Raw genomic sequence first — 23082 nt, 5'->3', positions numbered from 1 at the left:
CCCAGTCCCACCTTATGATTTTGCTAAAGGTTTAGGGGCAGATATTTTGAAGAATTTAACAGCAGTGGGATTAATTTCCCATGTTGTTTTGTTGAATACTGCACTGATTACAGATTTGACCTGTATGTATTCTAGGAATTTGTTAGAATTAATTGCATACTGTGTTATTAGGTCTTTAAAATAGGTAAAAGGGTTTCCATTGATATCTTCAAGGTATCTAACTCCCTTATCATGCCATGTTGGAAAATTCAATGGTTTCTTGTTGAGCAGAAAACCAGGATTGTTCAAAATAGGCGTAGACTGGCAAAATTCCCACCAAGCTGTTAAGAGAGTGTGAATATTATTATTTTTAAAGCAGTTGTGTTTTAAAAAAAACAATGTTCTAATCTTCTAATAAAGGGCAAATTAGAAATTGGGATCTCCTAGCTGAATGATTGTTCAACATCTAACCATTAATTATCTAATTAGTTGGGATTGATCTACTTTAAAATGTATTGTAGTTTATTTGCAAAGAAGTAAAGGGAAAAGTTTAGGAGTTCTAGACCCCCATATTCCTTGGATTTCTGTAACGTTTAAGGCTTATTCGGGTTGGTTTACTTTTCGAAAGAAACTGATTGATGCATGAATCCAGTGGTTTAAACCAAATTTGAGAAGGTCTTGCATTCATTTCTAAAGTTAAAACTGTTCAAACACTCACCTTCTGTAGGCTGGTTGGATTCAACTGAGTTTTGTCTATGATTTTTATTGCAACCTGGAAAAAATGAAACAGATGTTTGATTAGGACATAAGTAACATGATATAATCATCCCTCTGTCCCTGTGTGCAAACACCTGCTTGTATTGCCTGACTTTAGTTATGTCATTCATTTGAAGGCTCACAGCATGTTTTACTGCATTTTTAAGTGTTATGGTCATTCTTCTATAATTCAGTTTTAAGTTGAAACAACTATGACAAGCATGAAACAAAGTATAATAAAATTAGGAATGTACAGGTATTTGTAATTATATTTTTTTTGGTACAGACCATTTGGTTTACGATAGAGGAACACTGATTTCTCACACAATATAAAGTAAGGCAATATGTTCACACTGCTGGTCGATGGCTTGGATTTTTTGGACGTCACGTTGGCCTCACTTCCCCGCCCATTAAATATGTGTGGGGGTAAAGCTAGCTCTGTTCTCAATAGGTACTCGGTGCCATTTAGCCTTTCTCGAAGACAAAATGCCCTATGTTTGTGTTGTTTTCGGCTGTACGATTCGTTTAAATCGTTAAAAGAATAAGCGTTTCTTCAGAGTTCCTCTAGAAGCTATCAAAAAGGGCGGAAGAGTGCAAGATTTTACGAAACAAGAATGAGAAAAGCATTCAGCTCACACTGGAGTCGGACTCGAGTGTTCAAGTCGAAGAATGCAGGAGTTTGCAGTGATCACTTTGTTAAAGGTTTGTTTGATATACTTTTAACATTTTTATTATTTCCCATTTAAGTATTATCTTGATATTATTTGTATTTCTTAAACACATGTCTGCTACAAGTGTTTCGAAAAGCACCAACTCGGCGAGTCTAAATAAAAGAAAGCAAATGTGAGCAAAACCTAAAAGAGTTAAGCTTTTACTAAAGGCAGCAATCATGAATGAAGCTTTCAGCACATACACAATGTTGACATTTATATTTATATATTTATAAAGATGTGGAAAAACACGCTACTCGTAAACGGCGCATTGAACAGGAACTAACATGGCAGTAGACGCAAAGTTAAATCATGAAATGCAACCTTACCCAAGCAAAAACGATGCATATTTATAGAGTCTTGATACCAATTTCCTTGACCCAGTCACACACAAAGAAGTTGTAGACATCCATATTTTTCCATGTTTTCATCTGTGTTGTTGCGTACAATGGCGCCTGGAGCATAATAGTTCGATATGTCTGGGATTGCGAACGACGTAATCCCTCTACTTTTTGAAAAAGTAGAGAGATGTATTCCATTGCATAGTTGGATTTTTTTGCGCGTATCTGCGTTTTGCAGGAATATTCAAGCCTCTCTGAAACATTTCTGAAAATGACATTACTTCATTATGAATGAGATATATTATTAAATATTACACTTGATATTACAAATCTAAGATATGGATGTTTTGTTCAGAAAAAATAGCATATATTGAACTACATTTGATTGCTTTCACCATCTTTAATGTAAACAATGCATAAAGTTGTCCGCACATCTTTTAATTTTACTGTGTGCTATATCTACATTTTTAACATTATTTATATTATTTTTTATTTAATTTGAGAATGTAATATATTGGAGAATTACCTTCCAGAAGTTTGCAGTATTTATGAATACTAGCGCTGCTAATATTACCTTTTTAACTTAATATTACCGTAAAGGTATGGTTAATAACCGCAAGTCAATGAACTCACAGAAAGTTGATACTGCTTCATTTCCTAACACGCTGATCGATAGCTAGCAGCTAGCACCATTAATTATTTGCTAGGAGCTAGTGTCGCCAATTTGAGCTGGCGACTAGTGCCACTAATCACAAACTGGAAAATAGCACCACTAATCGCTAGCTCTATTAAGCGCTAACATGAATACAAGACACTGTAAACATCATTACCTATTACTTTTTGAACACATTCAACAATACCGTGATAATAATAATAACCGTGATAATTCTGGTCACATAATGTTCATACCATTACATCCTTAATAAATACTAAACACTGTGAAAGCTGTTTACACAAAAGCTATGTACCGTAGGAGGATTATGTTTTGCATTTTGTTCCCTTATTGTACCCACAATGAACTGTAAACCATACCGACCTGTGACAATGGCGTACCGTTATACCTCTAATGAAAGATGTTACATTGAGATGAGTTAAAATCATGTTTATAAATAATGTATGTATATTCATACTTTGATGATTATCATTTATTCCAAACTATAAATCGATTCTTTTCCACAAACTTTGAACGCTGCTGTTCATACAAAGGTGCGGCTAATCTATGGATTGTTCGCTAATGGCTTAATTATGGAATGGGTTAAGCAAAGAAATAAAACAATGTACTAAAATGATCCAATTTAAAAACTGTTCAAAATTGAAGTGTTTACAAATTACAAGGAAGAGGAATCCTGATAAAAATCTTGAACCTTATTTAAAAAGGGAATATCTTCTATCTCATAAAGGATGAATAATGATATCAATGACTTTTCTGTTTTGTTTGATAAGCTGTTTTACTGCCATGTTAAAGGCACCGTTTGGAAACAATTAAGGTATGTAAATAAACATTTACAAAATCTTTCTATGTAACTACTGTATCTCATTTCACAACGTACCGGTATATATCTGCGGCTTAAAGTCCGATGTGGCTAACATATGAAAATATTTTTGTCTTCGAAAATTTTGTGGTTGTTGCTTATAGTCCGGAAAATGCAGTAATTGTTACACTGACTGGACAAAGGCTAAAGGGATTCATAATTAGTTCTTGCAATACGGATCAAAAGAAATGCGGACTCAATTATGGACTTTCTTGTATCACATGACTGCAAATAATATTTCTTCCTAAACTGTGTGTCTTACCTCTTTGCCCGTCAGGATGTGGCGTGCCAACTTGACCTTGGCAAAGTTTCCTTTGCCGATGGTCTTGAGTAAACGATAGTTGCCAATGTGTGGCTGCTCGTCAGAGCAGGAGGCGATTGAGTTCCTGCACCGGGCGCCGAGAGAACGACTGGACTGACTCGTAGCCTTGTCTGCACGGCTGGCCCCCAGTAATACATGCTACAAGAAAAATGAAAGAGTGGGCTTAAAAGAAAGACAAGGGTCACACTTCGCCAATAACAATGTCACATAAAGCAGCCAGTTGAACACGAACCTCCAGGGCCACCAACTCCTAAAGAGTCCTAATGATCCCTGTTATCCAGTAGTTGGTTTGGCCCATTGATAATAAGCTGCAACCCAAACCCCAAAACCAGTGAAGTTGGCATGTTGAATGCAAATTGTCCAACAGTTTAATAACAACATTTCTCAACGAGCTGTTACAAGAAATTTAGGGATTTCACCATCTACAGTCCGTAATATCATCAAAAGGTTCAGAGAATCTGGAGAAATCACTGCACGTAAGCGATGATATTACGGACCTTCGATCCCTCAGGCAGAATAGCATCATAAACCGATATCAGTGTTTAAAGGATATCACCACATGGGCTCAGGAACACTTCAGAAAACCACTGTCAGTAACTACAGTTGGTCGCTACATCTGTAAATGCAAGTTAAAACTCTACTATGCAAAGCGAAAGCCATTTATCAACAACACCCAGAAACGCTGCCGGCTTCGCTGGGCCCATACTCATCTAAGATAGACTGATGCAAAGTGTAAAACTGTTATGTGGTCTGACGAGTCCACATTTCAAATTGTTTTGGGAAAATGTGGACGTCGTGTCCTCCGGACCAAAGAGGAAAATAACCGTCCTGATTGTTAGAGGTGCAAAGTTCAAAAGCCAGCATTTAAAGTTCTCCTGTGTCCAGTGATGTATTTCCTGAGTTTATAAACAATAACAAATTATGAAAATTTTGTGACGATAAAAAATATTGATGTAATCATCGTAGTATCGCCTACATACGGCTCTTGTACTTGTACTCATTACAGTCGATGACTATGTAGATCAACATATGGCATTTGTTAACGTTCAGAAGTGTTGCAGTTAGTGGTTAGCTATTATATCCTCCTACGGTGTGTAGTGAAGCATGCTTAGCTATTCCTCGTTCTGCAGAGATGATACTTGTAAGAAAAACATTATTTGTCGCCATAAAGGCGAGGGTTAGTGATTTAGAAGTAGCTACAACACTGCCGACTGCGGATGGACATTAGCCGGCAGCTAGCTAACCATGTTTTAAAGCACCTCTTGTATAGCCACGTTTCAATGTTTAAAGCTTCGTCTTTATCGTTAGTTTTTAAGCCAAAATATGTCCATTTTCCACACTGTGAAGTGAAGTGAAGTGAAGTTGGGGCTTCGTGGCTTGGTTGGTAGAGTGGCCGTGCCAGCAACTTGAGGGTTCCAGGTTCGATCCTCGCTTCCGCCATCCTAGTCACAGCCGTTGCGTCCTCGGGCAAGATACTTCACCCACCTGCTCCCAGTGCCACCCACACTGGTTTAAAATGTAATTTGGATAATGGGTTTCACTATGTAAAGCGCTTTGAGTCACTAGAGAAAAGTGCTATATAAATTTCATTCACTTTACTTCACCTCACAGCCAAGTGCATGCGACACCACGGACCACAATAGAGGCCACCCGCCCGCACCAGCCTCAGGAACGGCAGGCGTCTGACGGCCAGCACCACCATACCAAATCAAAACGGCCGAAAACTGCGACCGACAACCACATGCCAACAAAACCATGGAGACCAACTAGTGCCAGCCCGCTAACTAGCCCAAACGAAAACATGAGAACAAGAGATATTTACGCCACCTCCCACCAAGAAATGCCACTCCCCAATCCAAACCCGCCCATACAACCGAACCACACCATACAAAAAGAATGCACTAAGCCATTGATACAAACCCTACAGCGTCAAACTGAAATAGATGGACACGGACCCCAAACAACAGAAAGCGAACTCGCGTGACGTCACACTAACCGGAAGCGACCACCCAATACACAGAAAAGTACCAAAAAAAATCTCCAAAATGTTACAAACCATTGCTTTTTGCTCTTGCCACGAAGCCAGAACAACACCCAATGTCCCTTCCACGCGACCACTCAACCAAGCCACCAAAACAAAAAAACCACAACCCGCCTAAAAGACCCTGACGCATGCCCAACCAACCCCCGAGTACACTAAAAAAAACTACAACAAAAATGACCCCAGCCACAACAACTCCGTCCAGCTATTCCACCCATCGCCCGGCCGCATAGACCTGAGGGTCCCCCACCACCACTCCAAAAGAGACAGAAGCCACCCCACTGTGCCTGATATCCCCCAGGCACAAAACTCTGCCCACAGACAAAGCCACACCCTCACACCATCAACGAGGCCCCGGCACGTGATTGGCAGGCCACAGAAACATCATCCCACAAACCCTACGCCGGTCGAGGAGGCGCAAAAGCTTGCCCCTTTATTGGATATGTACAATGAATCATTTAAATCTGGCCGCCTCCCACGAACGCTAAATCAAGCGTCAATTTCTCTCCTCTTTAAAAAGACAAAGAACCATCTTTGTGCACTTCATCATCCTATTATCCTGTTGAATGTGGATTATAAATTATTGTCTAAACTGCTAGCTTTACGTTTTGATAGTATTCTCCCTTCTATTATTAATGCAGATCAAACCGGGTTCATTAGAAATAGGCACGCCTTTTTTAACTTTCAATGTCTTTTCAAAGCCTGCTTCCAACACTCAGTTATATCACTAAAATCGGAAAAGGCTTTTGACAGGGCGGAGTGGAACTATCTATTTTATGTCCTAGAGAGATTCGCCTTCGGTAATAAATTTATTTAATTGGTTAAGCTTCTCTCGTCGTCCCGGTGGCCTCGGTCAGGACAATAAATGTGTAATCCCAATACTTTTGCCTTAATCGTTCTAAGGGGCAGGGCTGTCCTCTCAGCCCATTGCTTTTTGCTCTTGCCATTGAGCCTCTATCAATAGCGCTTTGCACCTTACCACTTATTACAGGTATATTAGACACAATGTGCAAGTGAACATCTTTCTCTACGCATATAACCTCCTTCTTAATGTCTAGGACATCTCTGTCTCCGTCCCGGCTGCCTTAAGTACTCTCCAAGCTTTTGGACGTGTGTGTGGCTACAAATTGAACTCGGGAAAGAGTGAAATACTTCCTATAAATTATTCTGCTTAGAAATATCCTCTGCGCAATTTTCCTTTCAAAATTGCCTTGCAAAGTTTCACATACTTGGGTGTCCAGATCACACATACGCTTGCAGAGCTTTATAAAGCCAACTTTGTCCCACTGTTGTCCAGAATCCAGGGAGATTTTGAATGCTGGTCCTTACTTAATTTATTTACAGTGGCTTGTGTCAACTCAGTTAAAATTAATGTACTTCCGCGATTTTCCGATCTGTTTCAGCGTATACCACTTGTTCTGCCTCAGTCCTTCTTTCGTAAAATAAATAGTCAGATTTTAGACTTCATTTGGAATAAAAAGACTCACAGGTTATGTAAACAATATTTGCAGAGACCCAAAACATCAGGACTGGCACTAACAAACTTTAGGTCTTACTACTGGGCGACCATCATTAGAATTCTTAAATATTGGCTGCAACATGAATCATTTGATCTCCCTCTGTTATGGCTGATTATGGAGGCTCACTCAACTAAACCACTACCTCTTAGGGCTCTCATTCACTCTCCCATTCACTTTTCTACTTTCGCTTTTACAAAAGATCCAATCGTTAAAACCTCATTTAGGATTTGGGTTCAGTTTAAGGGCTAATTTGGTTTCCAGACAATTTTCAATCTGGCACCCATCACTGCTTTCCCTCCCTCTCTTATAGGTATTGCTTTTTTAGATGGTCAAGTCTGGGGATCAAAAACATTAAAGATTTTTATATTGGCAACACTTTGTAATACATTTCTTGCTCCGTAAGCAACACTTTTTTAGATATCCACAGATTCGCAGTTTTGTTCGCAATGCTTTCCCTAGGTTTCCAGAATTACTGACTGATACAGTTTTAGATCTGATTTTGACACCACATCCAATTTAAAAATAATCAATTACACCTACTTATAACCAAATTCTTCTTTTAGGCCCTAAGGCTCTGACTTCAATAAAGTCACTTGGGGAGGTGGATTTGGTATATGAGTCTGTCTGGGCAGAGATCTTAATTGAGTTCATACGTATTGCATTTGTGCCAGACACAGCCTTATTCAATGCAAGCTGATACATCGTACTTATCATACCAAGGTCTGATTAGCAAAGATATATGATGGCATATCTGTATTATGTACATATGTTTTGGCTCTGCCCATCCCTGAAGAGCTATCGGACAAAAAATGTTAACACTTTGTCTGTGGTTACTGGTAAAAGGATTGGACCGAATCCTCTAAGTGGACTATTTGGGGTAGCACCACAATCATTTACCCTTAACAAATCCAAAAATAATCTTGTAGTATTCACTACTCTGTTGGCTAGAAGAATCATTGTGTTAAATTGGAAGGCAACAGCACCTCCTTGCCACACCCGCTGGATTAAAGGTGTTCTTTATTTTCTAAAACCGGAGAGAATTATGCTGACATTGAATGGTTGGTCCTCCAAGTTTCAAGAACTGTGGGGTGCCTTTCTGAGATATGCAGAAGAACCTGGTTTCCAAAATAACCCTGATTGAAACACAATTGAAATGTGGGTGGTTGATTAGCTTTTTGTGTGCTTATTGGTTGCTGTATATTTCTAAGGTCATTCAGTAATGCAGCTACCTGTGGTTTTATGTGAATATCTGTATGTGATTTATTTTTACTTTATTTTTATTATTATCATTATTATTATTTTATATTATTTAATTTATTTTATTATGTATTTTTATTTGTACTTGTTGAGGAGGTGGGGGGGCATTTTATGTATTTTTGACAACTCTTGTCAATTGTATGTGTCTAAAAAAATGAAGGGATGGACGAGCAGGGGACAAGACAGAGGACTGGAGCATCATAGAGGCATCCTCATCCCCCCGTAAAGCCTCCCCACAGGTCGATCCCTCAAAGTCCTATAGGTGTGTGTGCTGTGAGTACGAAGAGCAATGAGCAAACCCACAGCCCCCAGCCCATGCAGGAGGCATGCAAGAAAAAAAACTCCTTCAGAAAAAAAAGCACAATATTATCTTTGCATTTTTGTACTAAACATGGGCTTGTGCCCTCCTGTTGAGAATAGGGATGCAACGAACCGTCGACACTGTCAACAAGAATCAACAATACAATTTGTTGTGGGCAAATTTATGTCGACAATATATCATGGCTCTTGTTTTTTCCGGACAGAAATGCACATGCTTGAGTCAGCGTGACCGGTGACCAGCCACAATAGGAAAGCAAAAATACCTGCAGCCACTGGTAACAACACCGTGGGTGAAAACATGTAAAGTATGAAAACATTTCACTGTAATCAAGGCAGAACTTAATTTTCATGGCAGTACGTCTGTGATGTGGGAGCATTTAAAGCGTAGGCCTATCAGACATCTAAGGAATGCTGTCTGAGAGTCTTTGTTAGCAAGCTAACTATCAACAGACAAAGTTGTGTAAAAAAAAAGTTTTAACACATCATCATCATCCTCACATATACTATTTTCTTTTTGAGGAAGCAAGATGCTAGTATGACTGCCTTTTCTTTACATACAAAGAATGTAGCAACTCAAAGCTAAACAACAAAACCGAAAGAGCTGGACATATTTTAAACGTTTTTGACCACACAAGTGATGTACAAGAAAAGCTGACACAGCTCTGGCCAGTGCAAAATATGTGAAAGAAAAAGAAAAAAAACCACCAAGCTAACAACACCAACGGCTTCACTTCGTTCCCGGCAACCATGAGCACGACAAGAAGCCGTCAACGGGGCAATACACCGTTACCAGAAGTGGAACCAGACTTAAAAGAGTTAGTAAGAACTCTACAAAACCATACAAATAAGACACAAAGCAACGTCGACATTATCCAGGAAAAGATGATTAACGGTGTACAAAAAGATGTTGCAGACATCCAAGAGCATATTATCAAAGAATATCGTAAAGACATGATGAGATTTAATAATAATAATAATAATAACTGTGATTTATATAGCACTTTTCTAAGTACCCAAAGTCGCTTTACATATAGAACCCATCAATCATTCACACCTGGTGGTGGTAAGCTACTTTCATAGCCACAGCTGCCCTGGGGTAGACTGACGGAAGCGTGGCTGCAATTTGCGCCAACGGCCCCTCCGACCACCACCTATCATTCATCATTCAATTCACCGGTGTGAGTGGCACCGGGGGCAAAGGGTGAAGTGTCCCGCCCAAGGACACAACGGCAGCGATTTCTGGATGGTAAGAGGCGGGGAGCGAACCTGCAACCCTCAGGTTTCCGGCAAGGTTGCTCTACCCACTACGCCATGCCGCCCCATGAAGGGTGGCATGGCATTAGAAGGTTCAGAGAAAAAATTAAGATGATCTGTAAAGACAACAAAGCATTAAAACAGGAGGTGGAGAAGCCGAAAGAGGAGAATGCAACATTGCGCTAACAGTCGAATGACAAACAGCAAGACAACACCCATTGGGACAACAGCAGTGTTGTGGAGAACATTAAAATGGAGATAGAAGTATTGCGGCAACAGTTGCAACTAAATAACACTAATTTGAAGAACTTCAGGGAGGAAATGGCTGCATTGAGACAACAGCTCAATGCTAGACAACAACAAGATATCACCAATCTGGGGAATATCAGTGTTTTGGAAAACATCAAAGAGGAAGTGAATCAGTTTACACAACAGAATGACATCGTCATTGCAGGGCGACGCATCAATCCTTGATCCTATGCAAGAGCAGTTGACAAGACACAGTTGAGGAGAACCAGATGACATGGACGCTGCTTCAACAAAGCAACAAGTGGTCAACTTTCTGCAATCAAAGGGAATTGAGGTCGATATTAACACCATTAAAATGTGCATTTCAGAAGAAGCAACAACACCACGCCAGTCATCATCATTAAGCTCGCAACAAGAAATCCAAAATGGCATTGCTGACACAGGGAAAAAAGCTGAAGGGCACAAATGTATACATGAACGAGCACCTCACTAAACGCAATGCTGAAATTGCCAAGAAAGCACGCGATTTGAGGAAATGGGGGAATTTTCAAGGAACTTGAAGTGCCAACTGCAAAATCTACATACATCTAAATTGAGGTCCTCAAGCAAGAGTACTAGTCGTCAAAGACATCACGGATCTGGACGAATATCGGAACTCCCAGTAACAACAATAACAACAATAATGGAGTCTGACGGAAAACAAACATTGACATTCAACTGCAAAATTACAACGGTCTAAGGGATTATTGAACAGGTAAATCTTTACTCAGGTGCACAATTATCTACACTTACAGACATTTATAGAGCAACACAAATGATTGGTGAACGGGAATATATGGAACTGAAAACCTTCAGCAGCGTAGATCACAATAGTCCGGAATTAGATAAGGATATAGATCCAGATACAATTTTTTCTTTCATACCAGGAATAATTGTTTTTATTATACAGACGAACAATAGAACGGAAACATTAAAATCGACAACAAACTGTCAATTGTTCATTTAAACAGCAGAAGTTCGTATACAAACTACAACAACCATCCATTTTCTTTTGCTTATCTGAGGTCGGGTCGCAGGGGCAGCAGCCTAAGCAGGGAACCCCAGACTTCCCTCTCCCCAGCCACTTCGTCCAGCTCCTCGGGGGATCCCAAGGCGTTCCCAGGCCAGCCAGGAGACATAGTCTTCCTAACGTGTCCTGGGTCTTCCCCGTGGCCTCCTCCCGGTCAGACGTGCCCTAAACACCTCCCCAGGGAGGCGTCCGGGTGGCATCCTGGCCAGATGCTCGAACCACCTCATCTGGCTCCTGTCGATGTGGAGGAGCAGCGGCTTTACTTTGAGCTCCTACCGGATGACAGAGCTTCTCACCCTATCTCTAAGGGAGAGCCCCGCCACCCGACAGAGGAAAAAAATTTCGGCCGTTTGTACCCATGATCTTGTCCTTTCAGTCATAACCTAAATCTCATGACCATAGGTGAGGATGGGAACGTAGATTGACAGGTAAATTGACAGCTTTGGCTTCCGGCTCAGCTCCTTCTTCAGGAAACGACAACAACGTGAAGCATTTTTTGGAACAATTCAACAAACCCTTCAAAGTTATCGCTATCGCAGAAACATGGATTGATGCTAAAAAAAGGAATGAATTTTGACCTGGAAGGATATAAATTAACTTATATCAACAGAACCAACAAGAACGGAGGGGGAGTAACTGTGTACGTGATAAAGAATTTAAACAACAAATTGTTAAAAATATGCCATTCGCTATTGATAACATCTTAGAATGTATAACCATACATACAAAACGTACTGATCAGTTGTATAGATCACTTAAGTCAAACATTGATACGTTTGAGGACTGGATTAAGGCAATTTTTACTGAAATTAGTCAAAAAATTACAAACACAATCCCATAGATGACTTTATTGACACAATGTATAGCCTGAGTTTATATCCTAAAATCACAAGGCCAAGCAGAATCTCAGGACACAGCGCCACACTTATTGATAATATTTTTACTAATGATTTTGATAATAATACCACAAGTGGTCTGCTAATATCCGACATCAGTGATCATCTGCCAGTTTTCATAATCTATGACGGAAACTACAAGAAGAGGAACATTGATGACAAAAAGACATTTCGAAGAATATGTACAGAACAAAGTATGACAGCTTTAAAAATTATCTGAGAAATCAAAGTTAGGACAATGTATACAGTGAAAATGATGTAGATGATGCGTGTGGCGACTTGTCCAGGGTGTACTCCGCCTTCCGCCCGAAGCAGCTGAGATAGCTGCGACCCCAAACTGGGACAAGCGGTAGACAATGGATGGATGGATGGAGATTAGAGATGTCCGATAATGGCTTTTTTACCGATATCCGATATTCCGATATTGTCCAACTCTTAATTACAGATTCCGATATCAACCGATACCGATATATACAGTTGTGGACGGTAACACATTATTATGCCTAATTCTGTTGTGATGCCCCGCTGGATGCATTAAACAATGTAACAAGATTTTCCAAAATGAATCAACTCAAGTTATGGAAAAAAGTGCCAACATGGCACTGCCATATTTATTATTGAAGTCACAAAGTACATTATTTTTTTAAACATGCAGCTTCGAATTTGGGACATGCACTCCCTGAGATAATCCTGATACCCACTACAACTATGGGAAATACTATACTTTGACTTTCACAAAGTGCATACTTTTTTTTAAACATGCCTCAAAACAACAGCTACAAAAACAATGAGGGCACACAGCTTCAGTCCAGAGTAGGGATGATACTCGAAACCGGTTTTCCCGGTTGTTCGATAAGAAAAGAACCGACTCCTCGGACTCGAATCCCTTTTTGGGAACCGGTACCCGTTATCAAGACCACTGTAGTAAAGAAAAAGAGTTGGTTCTTTAATCGAATCCCTGGGAACGAATCCCGTCCCGACCAGAAATGCCCTTTGAGACATAAATGACGTCACGTAGCTCAGTCATTAGGCGCAGATAGGGAAAGCAGGAAAAACAATGGACCGGAAAAAGCGCTCCAAGGTGTAATAAAGTTCAAAACAAACGGGATAATCAAATGAATAACTTTACTGAGAGATTTGAGCAGGGTACAAACACATGACGAACACTTTTACGACCAACCGGAAACATAGCAACCAGGCTAGCAACGCACCTCCTTTACGGCAGCTGTCGCAACGTTCTTAAAGCAACCGCAGCACATACTGTACATATATAGACAACATATATGACATGATCTCCCTTTTTTAACTTTTGATTTTCTTTCCTTGTAAACACAACAAAATCACACTGTATATGTGTTGTCTGTCTAATTATAAATAATGCAGACGAGGCGTGTTGGCTGAGTTCTTGACGTTTACTTTCACAGCGTGCTCATAACCTCATTCTTAGCTTTCGGGGCTACCGCGCATGCTCGTCACTCCCGTTGCATGCTGGGTAGTGTAGTTGTTATATTCCTTAGCCGAGCTCATAACATCACATCTTTCCCCCTATAAAGAAATAATGTTTGATTGAATTATTTATTTCAAACCTGCACAGTACAACAACACACACTTTTTTTTTTTTAAACATTTTGGCAGGGACATTTATGCAAGGCTTGAAAAGGGGTTGGATGAAGCAGATGCTTATAATATCCCAACCCCTCTCACTCATTCCACATTTAACATAAACAATATAATACAAGAACAATACTATACAAACAAAAACAAGAAAAGCTCCTGTACACTAACAATACAATAGTACCACTGTTACTATAAAACAAGACAAGACGAGACAAAACACACACACACACACACACACACACACACACACACACACACACACACACACACACACACACACACACACACACACACACACACACACACACACACACACACACACAGGCCCAAACACTCTCTGACCATACCCCTCTCTCCCATCGCTCTGTGCTGAGGGCATCACTCTCTTTCCTCCTCGTACTTCTTCAGTACTTCTTTTTTAAACAGTCTTTTAAATGTAATCATGTTAGAACAGGTTTTTAACTCGTCCCCTAAGTTGTTCCACAGACTGACTCCACGCACTGAAATGCACATTGATTTTAAAGTTGTTCTAAATTTAGGCAAATATAATTTGTTGTTTCCTCTTAGACTGTAACTATGATGAGCATCTCTATCCTGGAATAGGTTTTGTATATTGGATGGTAGAGAGTTTTGGGATGCCCTAAACATAATTTGAGCAGTTTTAAAATTGATCACATCGTGCAGTTTAAGTTGCTTTAACTCCATGAATAGTGGATTTGAATGATGTAAGTAGTGTTAACTCAATAAAGTGTATTTCTTTTTTTAGCTTTAACTTTTAATTTTTTAGCATTGTTACCACATTTGCAAACAACTTTTCTCTTCATAGAATTTTCTTTCAATAAATAAAGTGCAAAAATGTCAAAGCATCATAACAAACAGTTATGTCAAATAGCAGTAAAAGTGCACTTTTTGGAGAGCTGTATTATTTTCAGTTTTGTGCCCAAGGGACTGATTTTATTTAACACTATATTATTATTTATACACCTATAGTGATCACAGAGACAGGTTGTTTTTGTGTTACTGCATATATTTGTTTTTCTGAAAAATCCCACTTAATATACTTTGGGTAACAACAGTCAATATTTATTTATTTTATTTTATTTTTTAGGGGGGGTAACAGTCAATATTTATTTATTTATTAGATTTTATTGTTTTCTTATATAATAAAAGTGAGCTTTTGTTAAACCAAATATTGTGTGTTTTTTTCCATACAACAACCTATCTGGACTCGATAAGAGAATCGATAAGGAATCGGTTCGATAAGAGGATTCGATAATAGGCTCGAACTCGATAATTTCTTATCAAACATCAACCCTAGTCCAGAGTATACTAGAGTAATAAAGTACACAATAACATAGTCCTCCTTTAGTGCAAGGCTGCCTGGCATACTGTATAACAGGAAATTATAAACTGGGCTCAATCTGCCCTGCTCTAACGTATTTGTATGAGTAACACAAATGTGCTGCAAGCTAGTGGTGAGTGCTTGAAGTGGCCTAGCAGTCAGCCAGAGCTTCTGAAATGCTGCGTTGAGACAGGGCACCTCCGTTCACTGCAAGCTGCAAAGTGTGCGCCATCCAAACTCCACCGTAGCCTTTGCCATACTGCGTGCGTTGTCCCTGACCACAACGTGGGTTTTCGCCCTGGGGTGGTTTTTGTTGTATTTTTGTTTTTTCCTCTGCGCAGTCTTTAAGCGACAATTGTGTGGTACTACTTTTTTTCGATGTTTGCTTTTCATTCATCTTCCGCTTGTATTCATCGTGTATCTCCTTATGATTCTTGAAGAGGTGAGAGATCAAATTGCTCGTATTAAAGGAAGACGTCTTGGTTCCTCCTCGCATAACCAACTTGTTGCAGTCATTGCAAATTGCCAGTTTTTTATCCAACAGAGACACTTTAAAATAATCCCAAACCATAGACACGGTGTCGTTAGTCAGTCACCGAGCGAGCTGGCTTGTTAGCCACGGCTACAGCACCGGCAACAACACACTCTTGTTGTTGTTATGCTGCGCTCGCGGCGGTTTGATGAGGTCTTCAAGCGTTGCCAGTAAACCTCTCATGCTGCAGTCGTCCACTCCTGTGTTGTGTGTGGGAGAGGGGAGAGGGGACTGCTGCTGACTGGGAGACGCATCTGCTCTATACTTCTTCTTACGTCCCCGTACCGCTCCGTACAGCGGCGTTTTAAAAAGTCATTAATTTTACTTTTTGAAACCGATACCGATAATTTCCCATATTACATTTTAAAGCATTTATCGGCCGATAATATCGGACATCTCTAATGGAGATGCTTTATGACAAATACTGTCCATTGAAACAACTTAGTAAGAAGCAGCAAAAAAAAAACAATCAACCATGGATGACAGAAGGACTGAAAAATGCTTGCAACAAAAATAATACATTATATAGAACATTTATAACACAAAGATCTACAAAAGCAAAAAACAGGTACAAAACGTATAAGAACAAGCTACCTGGCATAGTACGAACACGAAGGAATGAATATTACAGTCAATTATTGAACCAAAACAATCAATCTTTACATAAATGACATTTGTAAAGTTACCAAGGACTTAAAGTTAGTATTATTTGCAGATGATACCACTGTGTTTTGTTCAGGAGAGAACACACAGAAGCTAATACAAATAATAACAGAAGAAATGCACAAATTAAAAAGATGGTTTGACAAAAACAGACTATCTTTGAATCTCAGTAAAACTAAAATAATGTTATTTGGTGACAGTAGAAGGGAAAGTCAAACAGAAATACAAATAGACAGAGTAGACATTGAAAGGGTAAAAGAAAACACATTTTTGGGTTTAATAAGAGATGATAAAATGAACTGGAAACCTAATGTAAAAAATATACAACATAAAGTAGCAAGGATTAAATTAGCTTGGCTTCTTCCTACTCCTTTTCGGACGTGCTGTAATGAAACAATGGAGAGCATTCATACTGTGTTGGCCCTGTGATGAGCTGGCGACTTGTCCAGGGTGTACCCCACCTTCCGCCCGAATGCAGCTGAAATAGGCTCCAGTACCCCCCGCGAACCCGATAGGGACAAGCGGTACAAAATGGATGGATGTGATTGCTTTATAAAAACAACTACCGGTATATCACGTTACCATGAATGAATGAAGATTAATAACAGTGTTTGTTTTGACCGCCTCTAGCGCGCATTGCACGGGCAGTGATTACGTCACACGTGATAATAGTCAGAGCAGTGTGTTCAGCGCCCCTCAAAACAAACTCTGACAGAACTTTAGATAAAACTAAGGTAATTAGTTAGTATTGCAGCGTTGGCCCGAGTGTGTGAATGTGAGTGTGAATGTTGTCTGTCTATCTCTGTTGGCCCTGCGTTGAGGTGGCGACTTGTCCAGGGTGTACCCCGCCTTCCGCCCGAATGCAGCTGAGATAGCCTCCAGCACCCCCCGCGACCCCAAAAGGGACAAGCGGTAGAAAATGGATGGATGGATGCAGCGACAAACTTTCTTATGATCGCTTTTTGTGTCGTTCTCGCTAGTTCCAGGTCCTATATGGCTGTCAAAGTCGGAGTACCTACTCACACTTGTTCTGTGCAGGTGAGGTGCATGATTTATGATCTAGAATAAACTTATAGGGAGCAAGGAAGTGAGGAAGCAGCTGATCAGTCGATGATGTAAACATAGGCACACCCGAAAGCGATCACAGCACTGCTCTAAATAGTTCGCCGGCTTTAGTGTTTATAATAATAATATCACTAATATTTGGTTAATATTCAGGTAAAATGTAAAGGGAGTATTGTTGGCGGTTTTTGAATGGTTATTTGTCGTATTTTATGGGCGGAATAGAAGAGCTGTAGGCAGACTTTTATTTATGTTTATTTAATATTTAGAATGCAATTTTTTTTTAATCCATCTGTCGTCATGTCTTTCATAATAATCGTGAATGATAGGCAAAATTCCAGAAAAAGTACAGTTCCCCTTTTAAGTGAACTGGTCCAGCTGGCCGAGGACGTTTCCTGTTGATTATGGGTAAGCAATCCATTTATGTTGAAATAGCTTGGCTCCAAGTTCCATATTTACTTCCGTCTGATCTAACTTCTCACGCTTGCTTCGTACTCTTTTCTATAAGCAGCAGTATATTTAGCTTCAAAGGTATAAGGTTGTAAATCTTCATTTGTCCAAAAATAGTCATCTTTGTTGCCTGTTACCAAGTCTGCCATGATTAGGAAACAATCGTGTTTGCTTCCGGAAGTAAGAACACACATTTGTTGCCAGAAGTCGGAAATGCGCTGCTATTGAAACGGAAATAAATGGGCTGAAGAAAAAAGTTCTGGCAATGCTTTAATGACCAAAATACGGTAAATATTGAACATTTTACGTATTGTTATGAATGTGTCTGTTACTACATTATATAGAGACTTGCAGTGTGTATATAAAACATTGATGGAGGGTTTTAAATTTGTTTTAGAGGGTTTTGAAGGCTACAACGGTGAATCTCATGAGCTGCATATTTCAATCGTTTATCATCTTTAAAACCGTAAAAAAAAAAAAAAGTGTTCTTGTCTCTCATAATGATTGTGAACAATAGGCAAAATTCCACAAAAAGTGCCGTTCCCCTTTAATATCTGTGAAGACCAAGATGTCGTTTATGTCGCGAACTAACATAATACAAACTAGAGGTAGTTTGTACAAAAAAGAGATCAGTGCTGTCAACCAAAAAGGTAAACAAGCTTGTTTGTGTAACCGAGAGTTTGTAATCAAATGACGCCCTGCAAAAAAGACAGACAGTAACGTGAGAATCTAGAGAGACATGTTCTTTATTGACAACCGTCACGTCTGACTTCTCTCGTCAACACAATGGCTTCTTGTCAAGGTACCTTCTCTCACACATACGCACTTCGGGGTTCACAATAACAGCGCGACACGTCACATCCTTTCCAACTGTGCCAACAAAATGAAAAATGGCCTACATTTGTTCAAAAATTGGTTAAACTAATGTATATACTGTATATATGAAGAGTAAATGCAGATGTAAATGGTCCACTATGTAAAGTTGTTTATGGGCATGTTTACTACAATATTTATCAATATACTTTACATCTGTAAGTAGTCTAGATCCTTACACCCACCCATCCCCTTCCCCGGTCTGTCCGCCGGAGAGAAACAACCTTAACTAACACATTTTCTGGGGGAAACACTGTATATATATATATACACTTTGATTCCTAAGAAATAGCAATTGTTGAAGGATTGCAAATAACATGTATGCTGTGGTGCAGTTGCGTGCATGTTACGTACTTTGTGTAAGTTGTTTAAGTTAGTGAGCTAACGTAGAGATCCATGCTGATGTCTGTGTCTCCTCTACTTAACAGCCATAAAAAGATAAGAACCCTTTGAAATATATTACACTATATACATACATTATATTACATTACTTTAATGTGTTTTCCCGTAAAAACAAAACAACTCTCATTTAAGGTGTGGCGGCTATTCTATCGTGACAGGCCGCCACAATCAAGTATATGTAGGGGAAATCCTGAGCAGTTTTTCATTATTTAGAAAGCACAAAAAGGGAAATACACGTGTGCAGTTTTCTTTTTTAAACAATCAGTAAGACCAAGAAGAACAGGGAAGGGGGTTGGGAATTACACACGTAAAGTCTACTGTTGTATGTTACAGTCAGACACATCCTCTGGTAAACAAAAGCTAAAACCAGGAGGCAAAGGAACCAGGATGTCAGGGAGATAAGTGGTTGAGGTGGACAGAGACAAACAAATAAAAGGAGGTTATATAGTAAAAAATGGAGCAGATGCCGACACAGTGGTCCCTGGCCAGTTTTAGGCCCTGAGGCATCACACTTCCACTCCCCCAGCATGCTATCTACACATACACACAAATACAAGCATGCACACTCACCTCTACAAACACAGCCGCCTTTAATGCAAACCCTCAGACAGTCCTTACTTCATGTATTGTCATTCCTTTTCTATAGAGCCTATTTTGGAATCCTGTCCCTACAATCACACAGTGGCAAATCCAAAGCAGAGTGGAGACTTTTTACAGAGTGGGAGGCCTGAGCACTTGTTTATCCAAGCCTCACCTGTGTCGGGTGGGGCAACAACATTTACGCTGCTGCTTAACTGTCATCAACACGTCATCGGGGAGAGATGAAGGCAGATTATGCTAAGGGAAGACTGGATCGGAATTTATAATCAATCGTGCGCCTTGTAAACACACACACGCGCGCGCACACACACAATGTCTTAACCAATCCTGTATGCTAAAAGCTTTGCTCACAAACAGATAGGGGTGGGCTCTTGCAAGAAGTGTTTGCCAGTAGGACATTATGAATGATCGATAATGCACATTAAATTATATCGATGGATAGATTTTATATACTATATGTTTTGTTCATTGCAATTCCTTTTACGCATGATTTAATCTTATGTTGGTGTATGAAATTTAGGGAAAGTCAGGAAAAGTTTCTTTAACTTAAAAGTAAAATTAGTCACTAAGAATGATGAACGGCGGATTAAAGTATTTAAAAAAAAATCACAGTACATAAGACAAAAAAGTGCAAATGAGCTTAGGTTTGCTTTGGTTTATGTCAGGGGTGTCCCAAATACGGCTGTGGGCCTAGTGCGGCCTGCCAAGGTCTTCAATTTGAGTCGGTACAAGTTAAAATAACAATCTGGCTGGGCAGGGTGTTTTTCATAATAACGTTCAATCAGAATAAAAATTTAAAATTACACCCATTTAAATCCATTGCAAGGCATGATGGGAAAAATGCAAAACTGCTTGATATTTCTTGAAAGAGGTCGTCACAGAAGTAAACAAAGTAGGAGTTGAACTTTCACATACTCTTAATATTCATATATATATTCATATTTATATATATATATATATATATATATATATATATATATATATATATATATATATATATATATTAGGGCTGGGCGATATGGCCTTTTTTTAATATCTCAAAATTTTTAGGCCATATCGCGTTACACGATATGTATCGCAATATTTTGCCTTAGCCTTGAATGAACACTTGATGCATATAATCACACCAGTATGATGATTCTATGTGTCTAAATTAAAACATTCTTCTTCATACTGCATTAATATATGCTACTTTTAAACTTTCATGCAGAGAGGGAAATCACAACTAAGTCAATTTACCAAAACTGTATTTATTAAGCTGTAGTTATTAAGCAGTGGCACAAACATTCATTTAATTTCAAAACAGAACGTGCAAGATTGTCAGAGACTTTTTAAAACAAGCTATTAGTGCACTTTTGTGCATGATGTCCTCAAGATGACAAATCAAAACAACACTAAATTAAAATGCACTTTTTGTACAGAACGCCACTACAATAGTTTAAAACATATAAAGTGCACTTTTGTGCACGATGTCACACAAGATATTTCAATAACTGTCAAATAAAAATTAGCTGCATAATAGAAAATCAAATCGTGTACGTCCTTCGCTATGTGGTAGGTTCCAGCGGACGTTATCTCCTTATGTCGTTTTTTTTTTTTCACACGGTGTTGATGTGGAAATGGTTGCCTCGGCATTTTGTTGGTGTGGCACCGAACGGAGATGTTGACGTGCGGAGAAAGCACTGTTCATTCTCGAGCGGGTGACTTTTCAAATGAGGCTACATATTAGCAGTAATGCTACTTTTTATAGCAACGCTTTCGCCCCACACTTGACAAATTACGGTTGTCTGTTCGATATATTCCCACTTGAAGCCAAACCACCGCCAGACGATGGACCCCCTGCTATTTTTGGGGGGAATTAATTATTCCTTCATTTGTTACCAGATTCGCACCTTCTTTCTCTCGTATTACCACTAGCATCACAGCTAACGTTACCCATGCTGCTACCTCTTTGCTGCGCGAGGGCGTATACGTATGTGATGTATGTCGTGACAGTATGTGACATATGTAGAAGCTGCGCTGTCTGTGAGAAGGAGACACAAGAAAGAGCGAGGAGAGCATGCAGTGTAATGCCATCAGCTAAAAGCAACTGCGTGAGAACGCATACTCGAATATCACGATATAGTAATTTTCTATATCGCACAGAGACAAACCTGCGATATATCGCGCATATCGATATATCACCCAGCCCTAATATATATATATATATATATATATATATATATATATATATATATATATATATATATATATATATATACACATTTTAGCCCAATGTGGCCCTCCAGTCAGAAAGTTTGGACATTATATTGGTATTAAACTAAAATGATTTCCACTAGAAACAATAACGCTTTCCGTATGATTGACCCATACAGTGTAAATTCCTGTGATGACATCTTGTGACGGTAAAATTAGTGGTTATCAGCCAATTTTGGATTTCAATGACATCTTGCTCAATCAGATCAGATGTTGCATTCAAGCGCAAAGCCAGTTTATTGTTAGAAATATCACTATGGAACATGCATGATTTGTGCCCAAATTTGTTATTTAGTGGAAAATATTACTGTGTCCAATATGTTATAAATATGTTATTTGGTTGACTTTATTAAATAAAAAGTGATTGACACCAATGACGTTTAACCCAAAAACATTGATCTATATTTATAATTTATAACATATTGATTGGACAAGGGTGAGTAACGTTTGACATTAAATAACACATTTCGTCACAAATTATGCATGTTCCATAGTGATATTTCTAACAATAAATAGTTTTTTTTAATCATATTTATCAAAATAATATACAATAATGTGTAAATGGTATTGCTATGTACAAAACAAATTTCTATAAAATGTACTTTTAAAAAAACAGTTTTGTTGAACGTGTGAGTAATGTTTGACACTAAATAACACATTTCCACACAAATGATGCATCTTCTATAGCAATATTTCTAGCAATTAACCTGTCTTTGGCTGAATATGTCATTGAATGAGCTACCTGAGTAACATGTCATTCAAATCACAAAGTGGCAATCCATCCATCCATTTTCTACCGCTTGTCCCTTTCGGGGTCGCGGGGGGTGCTGGAGCCTATCTCAGCTGCATTCGGGCGGAAGGCGGGGTACACCCTGGACAATTCGCCACTGTGGCCAGTTATCACCAATTTTACAGTGCCTGACAGGGAAATGTCATTACAGGAAGTTGCACTTTATAGGTCAATCATATACTGTAAAAGGAAAGTGTCATTGTTTCCATGTAATGAACTAACATAAAAAGTGTCACTTCATTCATATA

The 23082-nt window shown here is 39.1% G+C and overlaps 1 protein-coding gene across 4 annotated transcripts in view; it reads right to left on the bottom strand.

Annotated features, from left to right (window-relative positions):
- mark4a (MAP/microtubule affinity-regulating kinase 4a) overlaps positions 1–23082 on the bottom strand; it is a 77079-nt gene that overhangs the window by 45452 nt on the left and 8545 nt on the right. For 3 of the 4 annotated variants that reach the window (XM_061963240.1, XM_061963237.1, XM_061963238.2), the window contains exons 2-3: positions 3581–3778; positions 698–751 (exon numbers count right to left, since the gene is read on the bottom strand). In XM_061963240.1, coding sequence (XP_061819224.1) covers positions 698–751; positions 3581–3778 — 252 coding nt within the window. Of the gene's footprint in view, positions 1–697; positions 752–3580; positions 3779–3872; positions 4002–23082 lie in introns of those variants that run through there. The other variant, XM_072913837.1, reaches the window with a different exon arrangement.

Source organism: Nerophis lumbriciformis, linkage group LG09, assembly GCF_033978685.3.
Source record: "Nerophis lumbriciformis linkage group LG09, RoL_Nlum_v2.1, whole genome shotgun sequence".
NCBI lineage: Eukaryota > Metazoa > Chordata > Actinopteri > Syngnathiformes > Syngnathidae > Nerophis > Nerophis lumbriciformis.
This window is presented reverse-complemented; position numbering and strand designations above follow the sequence as displayed.